The sequence below is a fragment of the Trachypithecus francoisi genome, unplaced genomic scaffold (genome assembly GCF_009764315.1).
Source record: "Trachypithecus francoisi isolate TF-2019V2 unplaced genomic scaffold, Tfra_2.0 Lachesis_group6, whole genome shotgun sequence".
NCBI classification, from domain to species: Eukaryota; Metazoa; Chordata; class Mammalia; order Primates; family Cercopithecidae; genus Trachypithecus; species Trachypithecus francoisi.
This window is the reverse complement of record NW_022681471.1, coordinates 24,466,815-24,486,372: the sequence shown is the minus strand read 5'-3', so window position 1 is coordinate 24,486,372 and position 19,558 is coordinate 24,466,815. Positions and strand designations below refer to the sequence as shown.

Here is a 19,558-nt window from a genome sequence, read left to right as displayed (position 1 = left end):
AGGAACAGTTGCACTTCTCTCACTTTAAATCGAAGCTAGAAATGATTAAACTTAGTGAGGAAGGCATGTCGAAAGCTGAGATAGTAGGCCTCTTGCACCAAACAGCCATGTTGTTAATACAAAGGAAGCTCTTGAAGAAAATTTAAAATGCTACTTCAGGAAACACAGGAATAAGAAGAAAAATAGCCACATTGCTGATATGGAGAAAGTTTTAGTGGTCTGCAGAGAAGATCAAACCAGCTACAACATTCCCTTAAACCAAAGCCTAATCCAGAGCAAGGCTCTAACTCTTCCTAGAGTTGACAGAATGAATCTTCAACTCTATGAAGGCTGAGAGAGGTAAGAAAGCTGCAGAAGAAAACTTTGAAGCTAGAAGAAGCAGCCACTTCCATGTCATAAAAGTGCAAGGTGAAGCAGCAGGTGTTGATATAGAAGCTGTAGCAAGTTATCCAGAAGATCTAGCTAAGATCACTGATGAGAGTGGCTACACTGAAGAACAGATTTTCAATGTAGATGAAACGGACTTCTATAGGAAGAAGACACAATCTAGGACTTCCATAACTTGAAAGAGAAGTCAATGCCTGACTTCAAAGCCTCAAAGGACAGACTGACTTTTTGTTAGGGGCTAATGCAGCTGGCAACTTTAAGCTGAAGCCAACATTCATTTGCCATCCTGAAAATCCAAGGGCCCTTAAGAAATATGCTACATCTACTTTGCCTGTGCTTTAGCAATGGAACAACAAAACCTGGATGACAGCATATCTGTTTACAGCATGGTTTACTGAATATTTTAAGCCCACTCTTGAGACCTAATGCTCAGAAAAAAAGATTCCTTTCAAAATACTGTTGATCATTGTCAATGCACCTGGCCACCCAAGAGCCCTGATGTAGATGTACAAGGAAATCAATGTTATTGTCATGCCTGCTAACACAACATCCATTTTGCAGCCCATGGATGAAGGAGTCATTTTGACTTTCAAGTCTTATTATTTAAAAAATACATTTTGTAAGGCTATTAAGAAGTACATTTTGTAGGGCTACAGCTGCCATAGATAGTGATCCCTGTGATGCATCTGGGCGAAGTTGAAAACCTTCTGGGAAGGATTCAACATTCTAGATGACATTAAGAACATTCATGATTCGTGGGAGGAGGTCAAAAGATCAACATTAGCAGGAGTTTGGAAGAAGGTGATTCCAACCTTCATGGATGACTTTAAGGAGTTCAAAAGTCTAGTTGAGGAAGTAACTGCATAAGTGGTAGAAAGAGCATGAGAACTAGATTTAGAAGTGAAGCCTAAGGATGTGACTGAATTGCTTCAATCTCATAATAAAACTTTAATGATTGAGTTGTTTCCTATGAATAAGCAAAGAAAGTGGTTTCCTGAGATGGAATCTACTCATGGTGAAGATGTTGTGAACATTGTTGAAATGACAACAAAGGATTTACAATATTATATAAACTGAGTTTATACATCAGTGGCAGAGTTTGAGAGGACAGACTCCAATTAAAGAAAATAGAAAGAAGTTCTACTGTGGATAAAATGTTATCAAAAAGCACTGCATGCTTCAGAGAAAACTTTCCTGAAAGGAAGTGTCCACCAATGCGGCAAAATTTGTAGTTGTCTTATTTTAAGAAATTGCCACAGCCACCCCATCCTTCAGCAACAACTACCCTGATCACTCAGCAGCCATCAACATCGAGGCAAGAGTCTCCACCAGCAAAAAGATTATGACTGGCTGAAGGCTCAGGTGATCATTAACAATTTTTTTTAGCAATAAAGTATTTTCAATTAAGGTGTATACATTGTTTTTTGGACATAATGCTATTGCACACTTAATAGACTACAGTATCGTGTAAACTGGGAAAGCAAAAAATTCTTGTGACTCACTTCATTGTGGTGGTCTGGGAATTGAACCTGCACTATCTTCATGGTAAGCCTATATTCACTTCACAGATATGTCTTGTTAGATTAGTTTAGACGTTTAATAAAATTTTCAAATTTCACTTTAAGCCTACTTTCCCTGACATCTAAGTACAGAACAATTAGGTATGGGGAACAGTGAATTAAGAATTAGAAGGGCCTGGTCTATTCCTAGCTGTCTCAAACTCGCTTGGCAAGTGGTCTAGAGTAAGTCACTTAATCCCACTGGGGCTGTTTCCTCACCCAAGGAATGAAAGGGCTGAAAAACCAACTCTAAGGTCCCTTGCAGTTTTTATATCCTATAATTCTATACCTTCCTTTAATATAAATCAGACATATATCTTATAATTCTACACCCTGTAACAATCCTTTATGTAAATCTGACTTACAGAAAGAGAACACCTCCTGTCTCAGTAAATATGTTAATTCAGGTTGGGTTAAGTTTCCATAGTCAACTAAAAATGTCTTTTCATACCAACAGAAAAACATGGGCCTTTCTGTCACTGACAGAAAGTGACCTGGGTTCTTGTCCCAGCTTGATCTGACTAGCCACTAGCTATTTATTCTCCACTTACATCACCACAGGAAGGAGAGAATTTGCACTTTTCTCCTCAGAAGGGCAAAGCCTAAAAGCAATATTTTCTTTTCTATTACCCTCTGCACCCACATTTCCACCTTCTCATCTGACTAGTTGGTTTGCAAACAGGAAACTGGCATGCTCTCTGCAGGCCTGTTGCTGAAGCTCTTTTGAATACTCTGGTATGTTCTCTGACATGTGGTGCTTAAGGGGTAGGTTCCACCCCTACAACAGACCCATAGGGTAGGTCTGTCAATATGTGAACTACTTGGAAGCTTTTCATGAATACACATGTAGGCTAGATCCTTTCCTCCAGCTTTGATCAGGAATAAAGCTGTAATCTGGAACTCTGGTTGGCTTCTGGGTCTTATTTCTCAATAGATTTCAAGTGGAGGAGGGAAATGAAGGAGTGTTATTTAGCGGCTCCCCTAAACTTCAGTATCCCTCAGTATCTCTATCCTAATACTTGTCCTTCCTGAACTTCATCCCATTTTAGCCAGGCCACTTCTCTGATTCATTGATTTTCATTGATTTTTATTTTTTTTTAAATAGAGAAGCCTTTTCCTCCATTGAAATCTTGCCAGGACTAAGAACAAGTAAAAGAGATAAAAGCAGATCAACTGTCCTTGAAGGGGATGTGGGAGTGGTGTCAGAGGCCTTTCTGAAAACTCCTGTTCTATCTCTAAAGGTCACTGTAATCCTTTTCCAAAATGTTAGCAACCTTACTAACATTTGGAAAATGGTATAATGTTATAACACAGTATAATGTACAAGTTCAATAAACATGCTGTTAATTTCCCCAGCCAAGGTAACTGATAAAAATATTTAGGGCAGCTGTACCTAAATTTCCACAAGAAAAGAAACCTTACAAACGGTATGTGAATTGACTATTTATAAATCAAAAAAATAGTTGAATGATTAATATTCTCTAGGATGGTAGCTATTTAAAGGGACTGGCAGTGAATCTTTCCAAACAGTAAAAAGAATCTTTGTACATTATGAATTTTCACAAGCCAGGCTCCTTCACACAGCAGTGACAGAACTTCTTGCTGGGAGGCTCCACTTGTTGTGTCCCCCTGACTTGGTGCTGAGCCACTGCACTGACTTGTTTTAGGCACATACATCCCGCAGCCTATCTGGACATTCCCCTGAGCAGCGCAGTCCAGTCCAAATCTTCCTAGCTTGTTAGCAAGCCCTTCACAATGAATGAATGAAAACCTTGTTGACATCCAGAAAGCCAATGCATGTTGCTTTCCTCTCCTTGACAAGACTTTTTATCTTTTATTAAAGGAAATTAAATCAGCCTGGTAATATCTGCCATTTGTAAGCCCATGTTAGAGGTCTATCCTGGACATTGGGCTCTTCTAGGTGGTTATACAAACTAACTGATTAACAGATTGAGTATTTTTCCCAGATGTCACAAGTTAAAGCCAAAGAGTCTAAATTTAGCAGGGCCATCATTTATCTTGTTGAAAGATAAACTATTTTCCTTTTCCATCTGCTCTCCATAAGTTTGGGGAAAACTTGCTCTGAAACAACCCAGAAAATTTGCATAAATCAATTCCAACAGTTTTTCAACCAACTACTTTCTTCTTCATTTAGCATTCTGTCATCTTTGTCATCACAAACTGTTCCTGCATTGGTAAACTCACCAGTGAGATGGAATGACATGAAAAATAAGAAGCCCTGCTTTTCCAATCATCTCTGTCTCCCGAGGAGACAAATGACTTTTCTCTTGGTCTTTGCCCTGAATATTTGGGCAAGTTAAAACTTCTCAACTTCAAGAATCTTCTTCTCACAATTACAATGGACTTCAATTTTGATAACAAAGACAAGGTTTACTTGCTGTCTTAAGTAACAGAACACTGTGATAGCTTAATCACTTTAAACTGTTTAAAATATCTTTGTAAAATGATTTTTACAGCTAGCACACCTATAAAGGAGGTTGTTACATTATGAAGTACACACTAAGAATACACTATATCATTACAAGAATAGAACTGTCTTCCTTCTTGTACCTCCCTAAAAGCTTCCTTCTTGCTTATATTTTCTGACCCTGACACAACTTTTTCCTGATACTCTAGCAAGTTGGCTGGATTTCACTTTTTTGTGCTTTACTCACTTGACTCAAGGTACTAATATACTTCAACGCTCAAAGGAGGTATTTTACTGTTGTGTGTTTTAAATGTATAGTGTAGCTTTAAAATTACTTTTTAAAGAATATCCAAGGCTGGGTGCAATGGCTCATGCCTGTAATCCCAACACACTTTGGGAGGCTGAGGAGAGAGGATCACTTGAGCCCAAGAGTTCAAGATCAGCCTGGGCAACATAGCAAGACCCCTCTCTCTACAAAAAATTAACATACAAATTAGCCAACCATAGTGGCATGTGTTTTAGTCCCAAGTGGTAATCGCTTGAACCCAGGAGTTTGAGGCTACAGTGAACTATGATAACACACTACACCCCAGCCTGGGTGTCAGAGCAAGACCTTATCTTTAAAAAAAAAAAAAGAATAACCAGCTCTCTTGGATTCAGTTTTATAAAAGTTACTTCCCCAAGGGCTTTTCTTAGTGTCCTGAACTTGCCAAAATGTGTAAAGTTCATTTTATTTGATTAAATCGGTTCTCTCCCTGAGAATTCTGAATGCTATCATTCTGTGTTTTGATCTACCAATTTTCCTCCACACACTTCAGGAGATACTACCAACCAAGACTACATATATGAAATCTAGCTTACTTGTGTCTTCTACTTTTTAACAAAGATATTAAGAAATTTACCTCCCCCAGTATATTGCAGAAATGTATTTAACAGTCTGTGGCCTGCTGCACTGATCTTCAGCAGACAGTTAAAGACTCAGGTGATCATATATTTTAATGAAACTGGGCAAAGAAATGACTCACAGTTTGGTTCCACTGACACATAGTTCACCATTTTGTGTTACTGACCTCTTTAAAGTAATACTTAGTATGAAGTTTTTTAAGCATACAAACAATCATAAGGGTCTAGAAAATTTACAAAATATGTTTATGAAGTTTTCAATTCTTACCCCAGGGAATTACGATAAAATCGTGAAGCAGCACACTTCTCAAAGTTTACTGGAAAACATGATAATATCAAAAGAAATCTGACCTTCACCAGTAGACAGTAACATGTAGAAACTAATAATTTTAGAAGCTTTTCTCCTCCCTCCAAAAGTCAATTGCACTGCCACTGAAGCAGAAACATCTTAGAACTTACTAAACTTGGTCATATGTAAATGTGAAAAGTTTCCTTTCCCAGTCTCAGACCACTTCAACTGCAGCTATCAACTAATACCTATTATCAGGGGGAAAAAAACTACTATTGCGCATATCACACGTTCAGTTGGTTACATTTTGGTTCATTTTATGGACCAATACACAAAATAATAAAAATGTTTGGCCTTGGAAAAAACATACATGGACAGGAGTGAGACTAAGCCACCTAAGCATTGCAGAAAGTGTTGAACATATGAGATAGCAGAATGGCCATTTATTACTTTCTGAAGATTACACAGCACCTCTTTCCCCAGCACTAATTCTTTTAGGAAAAATTCTTCCATGAGAACACATGGACACATGGGAGGAACCACACACACTGGGTGGGGTCTGTGAAAGGGGGTTGGGGAAGGAAAAGCATCAGGAAGAATAGCTAATGGATGCTGGGCTTAACACCTAGGTAATGGGATGATCTATGCAGCAAACCACCATGGCACATGTTAAAAAACCTGCATATCTTGCACATGTACCTAGAACTTAAAAGTTGATGAAAATAAATAATTTCAAAAATTGTTATGAGCTACTTTTTACATGGTAAAAGTAACATGCATTCATTGCTAAAAATCCCAACAAAATACAAGTTAGTTAGTCTGTCTGTTCACCAAACCCTCACTCTCACTCTTCCAAAGTATTGATAGGACTCTGTCATGAACATTATTAAATTGTTTACAGCAAACAGAATTGACATCAATAAGATGGAGTGGCATTTACCAATTTAACCACTAAGTGTGTGATATAGCACATTAAACACATCCAGGACCTCTTTTCTAAAATTTAAAGTTTGTTGTTGTTGTTGTTTGTTTTTTTGAGACAGAATCTCGCTTTGTGGCACAGGCTGGAGTGCACTGGTGTGAACATAGCTAACTGCAGTCTTGTAATCCTGGGCTCAAGTGATCTTCCCACCTCAGCCTCCTGAGTAGCTGGGGCTGCAGGCATGTGCCACTCTACCAGACTAATTTTCTTTTTTTAATTATTTTTTGTAGAGACAGGGTCTTGCCATGTTTCCTAGGCTGTCTCAAACTCCTGGGCTCAAGTGGTCCTCCCACCTCAGCCTTCCAAAGTGCTGTGATTAGAGGTGTGAGCCACTATGTCCGGCCTAAAGTAATTTTTAAGTCACCCTGAATTCCAAGCCTCAATTATTCCACTTCCTGTCTTTCAGTTATACAACTCTCTCCTGTACTTTTTTGGAAGGAGCCCTGGAAATAATCTAGTCTAATCCCTTCATTTAATAGATAAGGAAACTGACACCATAAAAGGTTAAGTTACTTGCCTGGGGTCATGTGTATAATTAGTAACAGACTCAGGCTAAGAACATGGATCTCTTGCCTTCCAGTCCAGCACTCTTGACAGAGCTACTGAAGTGAAAAATGACACAGTTTGCCATACTACGTGACAGTAGATGGTATGATCTACTAGACAGGATGTACTATGTCCACTTTTTAAAATCTGATTTTATAAAAGTACCTAGCTATAGCCTAACTCTACCTCTAACACACAACTCAAAGGCATCACTATGAAATGGAGTTTACAAACCTACATAAGCTATTAAGAAAAGTGCAGAGCTTTGCTCTGCTTATCGTCAACATCCTCCTTCAAGAAATAAAACAGGAGGGGGTCTCCACTTTCCAATGTCATGGCTATATTAAAGGCTATTCTCCCTGGAATCCTGTTGTCCCCTGTCTAGTTATGTGGGCTGTCTTTGGCAGAGGGACTGGCCCTTCTGATTAAACAGCAGTGCCTCCGGGCAACTTCAGGTCAATTTAAATTAAAACATCTTGGTCTAGAGTTCAGGCTAATCAAACCCTAACGGTCATACTCCAGCTCCCACCCTCCTTCCTTCTGCAACTTCTCATCATTATAATAGCATTTTAAAGCATGTTCTGTCATGTCCTCACCCTCAAGTCACACCCTTAATGGAATGCTTTCAGTTTACTTCCTCTCCTCCCCCAGGCCTTCAGCTCTCCTGGCTCTATATCTCTTCTTCCTTTGACTAACTGATGCTCTAAGGGCTGGCATCAAGAATGGGGAGAGTAGAAGAGACAGTGCAGAGCTTCTGTGGGAAATGATGGGAAATAAGTTTTTAACAGATACTAGAGAGCTCAGAATGGCATGCTGGGGAATTTAGACTCGACCCCATAGGCATGGGGAGACTGGAAGGCTGGTGGGGAGGGTGATATGATAAAACCAACTTTTTTCAAAAGTTAGCAGTTGATGTAAGTGAAGACAGGAATTTTGGAGGCACTTGGGAGTCCAGTTAGAAGGTTGGTACAGTGGTCAAAGCATAAAAACATGAGAACCTAGATTAAAGTGATGGCAACAGAAATTGAGTCGAAGGAACACACGTAAAAGAAATTTCAAAGGGATGGCAGATAGGCCAGAGAAGATGGAAGGCAAAACAAACAAACAAACAAACCAAACAAAGATGAGTAATGACAGAGGTCTGACTGTGAGCTGATAGCAGCACAGACAGTCACGGGAGATGTGTGGAGATGTAATGCAGTCAGTTGAGATGCCTGAGTGAGAGCTGAAGATGGTGAAGCATCAGTGTGTGTCGGAATATTTGGAACCACAAATGAAGCAGGATACACTCCCCAAGGGAAAGACTTTGGAAGACAGAGAAATAATTATCAGAGAAAGAAGTGGAGAAACAGAATATAGGAAGTAATAAGTTGTGGAAGGGAGAAGTAGTTAGTTTCAAATGTAGTCAAGGACAAAGAGGATGAATATTAGTAATTATGCCCAAGTAGCTTGACAATAAATCTTAGGATCTTAATAATCATATTTACTTTTCTTAACAGTACTGTTTTTCAGTTGCACAAACAAAAATGTTTCAAGACTTTTTGTTCAATTGCATTTAAATCCTGTGTTTGGCTCCTGGTACTAAGTTCACTGAACTATTTGAGCTACAGGGCAGGATATAGATAATGAAAGAGCAACTGACATTAATGAGTAGTATAACCAGGGGGAAATGGTTTAAGATACAGAATTCTACTTTTTCTATAAACATCTGGCACACCACCCAAAAGTCTTCATGCAATGTTTTTCTGGTTAAGACCCCACTGACTGACATCTCTATTTCTTCTCTAAAATCCCTCTTCTACCCCAGGCCATCTAACTAAACAGGAGGAAAAAAACCAACGATCTGACTATGACAGGTGTGGCTTGAGGAAAATGGGAGAAGTGGTTGAAATGAGGACCACACCAGCAGATAAGGCTCAGGCTGATACACAAAACTCTGCAAAGGCATGATGGTAATCCAAACCTTTTTAAAAACCATGTCTACCTCCTCCAGAGGCTGTGGATTAGAAAAAACAAATGGCTACTGTGGAGTACACTGAATATCTTTCTTTTCCTCATAAGAAAAGCATTTATCAGGAGATTGGTAAAGTGAAGAAGGCATATCAGTTTCTAGTGGCTATTATGAATAGATAGCCAAGGACTACCCTGCTGCTTTTACAAAACCACCACTATTCCTATAGGGCCTACTCAGCCTAGGCCACCAGTTCACATCCTCCAGTCCTCAACTATCTCATACTCCATCAACTGAGAGTCTCAACAACTCTGTATCTGTCATCAGTAGGGGCATAACTGTGGGACATCAAAGGCAAAAATGTTTTACAAACAAATGTACCACAATACTCACCCAGCAAGTCAGAGAAATATTAAAAATAATAACACTAGCAGTAATAATTTTCATTCACTGAGTGCTTGCTACAATACCAAGCACTATTACATTAAAAGCAGCTATAAATAACAGCATGATAATTATGTTTAAAAAATGATGGCTCTAGGACATGCATCATACTGAGAAAATACCAGTGAGAAGTTATCAAAGGAATGTTGTGTCAAAATTCATAGGAAAAGTGAAGAGGTTAATCACTGAATAGACTGGAATAGAGACAGACCTGGGTTACTACTGGCTATGTTACTTAACCTCTCTGGGCCCTGGTTCCCTCATCTATAAAACGAGGATAATAATAGTACCTAGTAATACCAGTACACAGGCTGACTAGGAAGAGAAACTAAATAAACATTTTACATTAATTGGCACATTGCCCTGTACCTAAGCATTACTCAATAAATGTCAGCTGCTATTATTTGAAAGCTATTTTGTGACTGTTCATTATTATAAGGAAGCAAATATAAGTCAAATCATATCTGAAATACAGGGATATGCTATACAAGCTAGATAACACCTTCGACCATAAGATGGGATTTAGTAGGATCCAAAATTAGGGATATAAAGTGGTCCTACCTCTTATAGATGCTATTCATCAGCATATCTATACATCCACCCAGCCTCAGAATGAGACATTGGTGCTTCTTCCTTAAATGGGAGCCATTATAGTTACCAAAAAATAACAACCACTCCTGTAACCTCCACTAGGAGGATTAAGTTTTGAAAAAGTTAAAGACTGTCAGAAGTAAGAATCCTAGGAGCCCTCCAGTCATGTGGCCTCTCCCTCATTTTAACGCTACTGATGACTTGCCATGATGTAAGACAAGGGCTCCGCTGGGGAACATCAATAAAGTTTTCAAAAACAGTAGTGATACAAATTCCCCCTTGTTAAGTTTTACACTATGCCAAACTAGAGTATTTATTCTTTATCCTCTAAACTTTATCCTCTAAGCTTCCTAAAGAATGCTGCTCCTGAGAATTATTGGGCAAAGTAGCTATGTAAATCTAACAAGGGACATGTCACATATTTCTAATAACACTGAAAGCATGAAACATTCAGTACTACTGGTGAGCACATATTATAAATGGAATTCTGAATTACTGCAGTTACATTCATTCACATACATATTCCATTATACTTAGCCCAGGAAAAGACTTCTAACCCAACCAGTTGGATCACCAACTGCATCCAAAAGACTAAGCAACCAACTGGCTTTCAATACAAATAAGAATGGGATGCTTTCATATTTTGCCCCATGGGCAAGCGTTATCAAGCCATCAACTCTGTACTATATGATAACCTTTCATGCACAAATGAGTCTTTTATCACGGGGTGGGGGGGGGTGTTCATTTTAAATGGAACTTCCAGAGAAAGGATCCTCCTTCAGAAACAATTTCTAGGATATGAACATCATAAAATATCTTAAGAAAGAATATAGACGAATACTGCTGTCTAATAGAAATATAGTGCAAGCCACATATGGAATTTCAAATTTTCAACTCGCCACATTAAAACAGTAAAAAGAAACAAGTTAGATTAATAATGTACTTAACTCAATATATCCAAAATATTATATTTTACACTGTTGCAGCACCGACTGACAGACTAGCTACCTTTCAAGTGCTCAATAACCATACGTGGCTAAGTGGATGCTGTGCTGAACCCTGTAAATGTAGCCAATCTATGAATAGGAGTAACTGGCATATGTGAAGAGCCACGCCTACCTCCACTGCCACCTCAGCCCCTCACCCTCTCTGCTGGAACATTTACAGTGTTCCCACCCCTCAAGGAACCACAGTCCACACCCAGTTGTGAGGAAGAAGAGAGAAGGCATGTTTTCCACAAATCAAGTTGGAAACTTAAACCCATTTCCCATTAGAAACAATGATAAACACAATAGGTCTATGGCTAAATGACATTAAGAGTTAAAAAGGCTTTCCTGGGAGGAAGGTCTGGGAAGGTAATCACCACTTCCAACATTGTATCCAGGAGATAATGTGTTCCAAGTTCCCAATACACAGTTACAAAGGGACTGCCTGGGTCTCTCATCTACACTCTTTTGGTAAAAGGCAACTGGGAGGAGGCCATGTTTACAGAGTTTTTCATTTAAGGACTTAAATGAAACATGTAGTTTCCTTTCTTCACTGCCCTTCTCACTCCCATAAGGAGGGTCCTTCAATCCTATCCTTCTCTAGAAAACACATTTCTTCCTGAGATGTGGAACCACTGCCATATTTTTTCACTCTGTGAAACTGAGAATCCTGTGTTCTAAATTATAATTATCTTCCCAAAGCAAAGGCAAACTGAAAAGAAAAAAATATCTGCCCTTTCCTTACCTGTGCCCTGCCCTTCACCATCTTCCTACCCCCACCCCAATCCCAACCATAAGGCCAAAAGCTCTCAAGCAACAAGCACTAATACAAAACTAGGCAATTTCAACTACAACTTCTGGATCTCCCTAGCCTTTTATTCTCCCCTCCTTTAGCTCACTTAAAAGGTAATTATAACCAAACAAGCATACAGACAACAAGTTTTGTCCTATTTCTCTTCAGTTCTACCTAAGAGCTCTGCATCCCAGAAGAAATGTACATACTCTAGCTTGTAAGTTTCAAAGCCTTTCTGTGGTCCAGTCTTAACTAGTTATAGTCTTGAGACACATCAGATTCTCCGACTCCTGTGCATCCTCCTCCCTCATCTCCAATTGTCTGGTTAAGAGTCCACTGCTCTTGACATTTCCCATATCCTAAGCAACCTTCTCTAGTCAGCTTTTTCCAGTGACTATCCTCAAGACCTTTAATGACTAGGACCATGTCTTTTACTATTCTGGTCCCTCCTTAGGCCAGATCTTTCTGATTTCACCTTAGGCCCCTATAACAGAGCCTGGTGCAGAGGAGATGCTCGAGAAGTATATGGTAAATGAATGCCTAGACTGCCGTAGTGTTGATCCACTGTTAGACTTGTCTTTTGGAAACACCATTTTGATCATATCACTACAATGGTGATAAAAGTCAGAACAGTAATTACATGCAGGGGAGAGATGGATTACAGAAAGATGCAAGAGGCATTTTCCTGGTTGATGGAAATGTTATATATCTTGGCCTGGGATGGTGGTTACATGAATGTATAAATATGAAAATGCATCAAGTCATCAGGATTCATGTATTTTCTGTATATAAATTATACTTCGATAAAAAAGGAAAAAAGGGAAATATGTACAATTATCTTGTAAAAAATACAATAAGATTCTACCATATTATAAACTTGAACCTATATGAAAATGCTAGCTGTAATAAACATTAAATATATCAAATTGTTAATAGTGATTACTCTATGGGGAAGAGTTCCAAGAATGAGGTAAGCTTTGACATGAGAGAAATGAGTAGCTTTGACACTTATATAGTGCTTGAAACCTTTTTTCCATTTGTTGAGTACATATTAAAAATCTACATACCCCCTTAGGTACTAGGGATACAAATACCTAGAAGTTCAAATATTTGCCCTTCAAGAGCTCACATTAGGGAAGTCAATGTGAACACTAATAGTCCCCGTATAACATGCTAAATGCTGTATAGTTAAGTGTGGACAACACATTAAAGGATCACAGAGGAAATTGTTACACTGCTTGGAGTAGGGAAAAGGCAGATGGACAAAATGACTTTCGAGAACATAGAATAAAGAACTGAGGTATGTCAGGCCAACCAATGTGTCCCAGGCAGAGGGAATAACATTTACAATGGCACAGAAGCAACTGGCATAGTGTGTTTGGAGAGGACCTAATTTTTCATTGTGAGTGAAGCCTGAGGTCCATGAGAAGAGAAGAGAGGGCAGAGACATGGTAAAATAGGGCCAAATCATGAAGGGCCATGGAGGCCAGGCCAAGAAATTTACTATTATTGGGAAATGTAATGGAGTGCCACTGAAGGATTTTTTTTTTCATAGGGGAATGACTTTATTTAAAGAATGATCAATCTGAGGGCAATGAGGGGAAGGAATCAGTGGAAAGCAAGACTGGAAGTAGGGAGAACAATTGAGTGACTGCTTGCAAGTGAGAAATGATGAAGGTTGAAACGAGGAGCAAATAAGAATGAATGGATACAAGAGAGGTTGGGGATCCAGAACAGACAGGCCTCCACAATTTTGTCAGGCATATTCCCTAGTCATCTTCCAGCTGGTCCCTAGTCTGAAGATTGTATTGCCCAGAGGTCTCATCTTCTACTATTGACTCTCCCCTTTTCTTATTTCAAAATAATTATTGCTGCATGCCACAAATGGCCAGTAAAGGAAGGTAGATAAGAAAGCAAGATCATGGGAGAGGCAATTCACTGTAAAAGTCAATGCACTGCCTGTGTGGCATTTTGAGTTTTAAAAGCATCTTTCATTGTCTAAGATTGCTCTCACAGGCCATGTTGCTACTATTTCACTGACAAGCTCTTCCATAGAGTCTTAACCACAATCAAAGGCTCCTGTAAAAGTCACTCCTTTTGCAAATAAGGTCTATAAAATATATTCATGGGCATATGAAAAAGTTATGTCTTAGCTAAAATTCTTAAAAATGCCTGTGACACATATCATTTTAAAAGCTTAGATTACTTCCTAAATCTGTAAGCCAAAATTTTGCTATTTTCTGATACATGTTGTCAAAGGCATGCAGACACCAGTAAGCAAAGCTAGCTACAGGATGTGAAAAGGCAACGCTCAGGGAAAATTTTACTTTTTCAAATGTATGTTTTCAAATTACAGACTTAGAATATTTCTTTGAAACATTATCATTTCCCATTATAAAAATCTTCTGGCCAGTATTTTATACATATGTTTCAACTATTTCTAGAAAAGTAACTCCATTTTATGTTTTAAAAAAAAAGTCCTTCAACGAAAAAGAAATAATTTTAAGAAAGTAGCTTCCAACATAAAACTATTTTGAATACCTTTGTTAGTATATACCCTACTCTAATAGCTTACTTTCTTTCGAAGTAATAGTAGTGACAAGCCTACCTCTTCTATTCACTGAATAAAAGGAAATTATTATTCATAGCAAAACAAAACATACAAGACAGCAGAACCTCAGCCAAGACTAAAAAGAACAATTATACCAAAACATCCCAAAACATAACACTTTTAAAAACCACATATTAGTTTTACAAGGATACATTAGACATTTTTAAATGTTAAACAGGGTTTCATGCTAGCTGTGTACACTGAAGATACCACGGTATAAAGGTGGGGTTAACACTTGTAACACTATGCATAAAACTTGTCTAGAAAGCAACACAACAGACGTAGAACATGGTGCTTACATTTCATACACTTTTTATATGGTACTTAAGTCAAACTTAATTCCATCCATGCAAACCTGGACTGCAAGTAACAAGTATGACTAATTTTAAAAGAGCACACAGCTATAAAGTAAGGGGTATGCGGTAAAAAGTTCCGAAGTCTTTGGTGAAATACTATATTCACATATTCAACATTATACATTAGTGAACATTTTCAGTCACAGTAACTTTTCACAAGATTTATTGTCGGAGCTTGTAAGTGGATATACTGGGAAGAGTTGTACGCCTATTAAGAAAAAAAATCTTCCAACCAAATGCACAACTCATGTCTGTTATAACACCAATAGAAACAAACCTTCGAGTAGAAAACAAAGTTCATTTTACAGTGTTTAGACTTGGATACAACCAAGACCTAAGAAATAAGCAGTTACTGTGAAAAAAGAGAAACAATGGTCCTCAAACCTTGGAGAAATTTTTAAAAAATACACTCACATTCTGCAAAAGAATAAGCTACCAATAAATTCCTAGCCAACATCACTTTGCTGAAAAGACCTCAGACTCCTTATGAGTGAAGTTTTTAAGTAGGAACTAAGGTGCCCGCTGACAATCAAAGAAAGACCTATTTGATAATCAGTGTGACAGAAAACAGACATTTATGGCTCCCAGCTATTAGCAAGTGAGACTAGACTAAATTTTAAGAAAAAAAAAAATCACCAGATGTTCTAAAATTTCAGACTTTCCAAGCTGGTTAGATCCTAAAAGCAAAGAACAAATAGTTGCCACATGCTGAGAGAAGGGCTGGAGGCAGGCTGGCAAGAGAGTGATTGAAAAGAGACTCAGAAAAAGAAAATGTTACCAAAATATGGCATATTATTAATTCAGGTATAGAGAGCAAAATGACAAGAACATCGTTAAGATCATTAACCTTTCCTAGAACATGTAGTTACCACCTAAAATGAAAAACTTCGGAAAGATAGACTAAGAAGAAGATAACCAACGATTAATAAACATATTACAAAAAGTATCTTCCCATATATCTGACCTACATAACGAAAAAAATAATCAAACTCAACTTGGAAACGTGCTTTTTGCTTTAGGAAAAAAATGGCAGGATAAAAAGAGCTATCTGATGAAATTTCCACTAAAAACAAAATCCAACTTTTCCTGTCTGTTCTATAGGACTATCTGGAGCCTTTAAAATAGCATGAATGAATTACACAGCCATTAAAAATTTTAAGTATGAAGGCTATGTGGCGACCTGGAATAATTCATGGGATAAAAATCGGTGGAAAAAGCAGAATACAAAGTAATATGTGCACTGTAATCACAATGCTAGGTTAAAAGATGTAATGATGGTTATTAAGAATGAGGTTTATTTCCTTTCCCAAGTTTCTGTAACTACTGTTTTGTTAAGTTTTATAGATGGAAAACTATCTTTAAACAATCCTTCTTGGCATATGGAAAAATGATAAATAGGCCGGGCGCGGTGGCTCAAGCCTGTAATCCCAGCACTTTGGGAGGCCGAGACGGGCGGATCATGAGGTCAGGAGTTCGAGACCATCCTGGCTAACACGGTGAAACCCCGTCTCTACTAAAAAATACAAAAAGCTAGCCGGGCAAGGTGGCTGGCGCCTGTAGTCCCAGCTACTCGGGAGGCTGAGGCAGGAGAATGGCGTAAACCCGGGAGGCGGAGCTTGCAGTGAGCTGAGATCCGGCCACCGCACTCCAGTCCGGGTGACAGAGCGAGACTCCGTCTCAAAAAAAAAAAAAAGAAAAGAAAAATGATAAATAAGTTGTTCCTTTTTTTTTTTTTTTGACGACAGCGTTTCACTTTGTTGCCCGGGCTGGAGTGCAGTGGCATGGTATCGGCTCACTGCAACCTCCACCTCCCGGGTTCAAGCAATTCTCATGCCTCAGTCTCCCGCGTAGCTGGGATTACAGGCGCCCACCACCACACCCGGCAGATTTTTTTTTTTTTTTTTTTTTTTTGGTATTTTAGTAAAGACGGGGTTTTACCATGTTGCCCAGGCTGGTCTCAAACGCCTGAGCTCAGGCAATCCGCCCATCTCGACCTCCCAAAGTGCTAGGATTACAGGCGTGAGCCACCGCACCCAGCCAATAAGTTGTTCCTTTAAGGAAAAGAAGGCACACTGTTTTGTGGTTTATCTTTTTTACTACTTCCAATTAAGGAGCATGTCTTCAAATGACCACACTACAAATGGTCGGTTCTTATCTATATTACTAGTCAAAGGGTGTAGATATTCAGACCTAGGATGTATAAACATCTCCTTTTCTATGTGGAAAAAAATGATCACATCCTTTTGGGAAAACTGACATTTTTAAAAAGCTTATGGCATTTCGAAAGATGTCTACTTGTTCCACTTTTCTAAATGGATAGAATCACAAACTGAAAACAAAGTATCGAAAAAAGAACAGTTTTAAGGGGAACCTACTAATTAAACTGTTAACCGAAGCTACGAGTTACAAAATTAGTTTCTCTTTGGTTTCCCTATGCTTGAAGGAACACTCTTTGGCCAACTATTCAGCTTGGTAGGTTCCATTCATTAAAACACCTCATTCTACAGAAACGGATCACAACACATCCAGACTGCGTCTCCCTACCACTATTAACGATTATTCTGAGGAAAAAAGAAAAAGCCTAACAAAAAACGTCAAGGATTGTGGTAGTATTTTAAAATTTTCAATATGCAAGCAGGACTCTTATGCAGGTTGGTTTAACAGTTTAAATTCCATTTTATCTGGCCACTGCAGGCAAAGCAGCAGTTCTTTATCTCCTCAGCATAGGAACATAAATTACCCCACAGAGGCCGTCCTCCCTACTTTTCTCCTGTAGGTCAGAATCAAATCATCGAACTTGACTATTACAAATGCTCACATTTGAGTCCTCCCCTTCCTTTCTTTCTTGTCCCTGGATTAATTCCTACGTGGCTGGCACAAACCTAATTTACGATGTTAATAGGTAGAGCGGGTCCCTAAAAAGCTCTGCCCCTGTGGGTTCGCACTCGGCACGTCCCCCTCCGTGTCGCTGCTTCGCTGGAATTTCCAATGAAACAGTAACAGTAGCTAAGGTAACTGAGAGCGGGGCTGAACCTGGCCAGTTCCGGAGGAGAAACGCAATGACTTTCTCCGGGTCTGGGGGTGGGGAGGCTGGCTTCGCGGACAGATTTCCGATTGGGCGGGGGTGGTGAGAGGCCAACGAGTGCAAAGGCGGTTGTCTGGTCTTTGAAGGCCGGCGGCTGGCTCTGCCACGCTCTCAGCAGGAAGGGGAGGGGAGCGGGAGGAAGAGGGGGAGAAGGAGGAGAAGCGGCGAAGAGCCAAGGAGGGGGAGGAAGACCGGGGGAGGAAGGAGGGGCCGGAGGAGGAGCCCAGGCTCCGGGAAAGCCCGCGCGCCCAGCCCGCAGGACCTCGGGGCGGAGTCGCAGGCTCCGCCCGGCCCCCCGGCCGCGGCCGCACCCTCGCGCGGTGCGCCTCGAAGGGGCGGGACCGCCTCGCAGCCTCCCTCCGGGTTTCGGGCCCTCCTTCCCCGCTCCTCCCTCCCCTCCCTCCTTTCCATCTCAGCAGCGCCCTCAGTCTCCCTCTCGCAGGCTCATACAAAAGCAAAATGTCCGCCATGTTCCGAGGCAGCTGCGGTTGTCGCGCCACGAGCTCGGCCCTCCTGCGGTTTCTCCCTGGGGCTGCTCCTACCCGGTCCCCTCTCCCCGACCCCAGGTGCGACAGCTACTCCGAAGCCGCCGACGGCACCACTCCGACCGCCCTCTGCGCCCCCCCGCCGCCCGCCCCGCCGGGCGACGCAGGACCGCCTCGGGCGGGGGCAGGGGGGTAAGCAGCCCCCGCCGACTTGCTCCCGCTTCCCGCCTGTCCCCCCACCCGTAGCCCCTTTACCTTGATGCAGTACGGGGGTTCGTCGTAGGTGACCAGCATGTACCTGTCTCCGCGGCTGGCCGGGTCCCGGGCGCGCAGCTGCGGGGCGAGGGATGACGGAGGGGGTCGCGTAGGAAAGGGGGGGAGGGCGATACAAACGTTACAGAAGCACCTCAATCCACACCCCGAAATCCCTCGGGAGCTCTCCCCATCTCTCCCCTCCCCTCCCTTTACCTTCAAGAATAACTCCACAGCGCCTTTGGCAATGTCCAAATAGGAGGTGCCCAGGTCAGTGCGCTGGTTCATAGAGGCGGACGTGTCTATGAGGAACAGCAGGATGGGCATCTTCTCCCGCACTCCTGCCTCCGCTCCCCACTCTCCTGGCCCTCTTGCCCTCACTGCCGCGTACAGCCACCCGAACCCTCAACTCTCGCAGAGCCGGGGGGCAAGGAGCAAGAGAAAGAGGGGGAGACGGGACGGGACGGATGGGACCGCTCCTGGCCTCCTCTTTCTGCAGCCCCACCTCCTCTCCCTCCAAGGGAACTTGAAAGTGTGAGCGTGTGTAGCCCTCGGGGCCCTCCCCCTTCCTCTCTTCTGCTGCCACCACTACTGCCGCTGCCAGGACTACTGCCTAAGCATCCGTCCGCGCTCACTAGAGCGCTCGCCCCAGACTGAGCGCCGTCTCTGTTCACTGACAACTTCTGTCTGCTCACCTACCATCGGCACCATGTGACCAGAACCCAAGCCATTGGCTGCCAATTATGTGGTATTTGCATATTCATTAGATGACAGGACTGGGGGAGGGACTTGGGCGAACCCTGGGAGTTGAAGTTTGAACCCAGGCAGAGGGTAAGGGGAAGTGTTAAGGACCCTCGCTAGGATTCTCCTTTAAAGGACTTGGAAGCAGTTCAAATAATTAGTTCGGGTG

General features: G+C 41.0%; 1 protein-coding gene across 1 annotated transcript in view; it reads right to left on the bottom strand.

Moving 5' to 3' along the window:
• Positions 1 to 19,328, bottom strand: part of INTS6L (integrator complex subunit 6 like) — a 62,278-nt gene extending 42,950 nt beyond the window's left edge. Inside the window, 2 exon segments of the mRNA XM_033201634.1 lie at positions 18,652 to 18,729; positions 18,865 to 19,328. Of these exon segments, the coding sequence (XP_033057525.1) occupies positions 18,652 to 18,729; positions 18,865 to 18,975 (189 nt within the window). The 5' untranslated portion in view covers positions 18,976 to 19,328.
• Between the last annotated feature and the right edge of the window lie 230 nt (positions 19,329 to 19,558).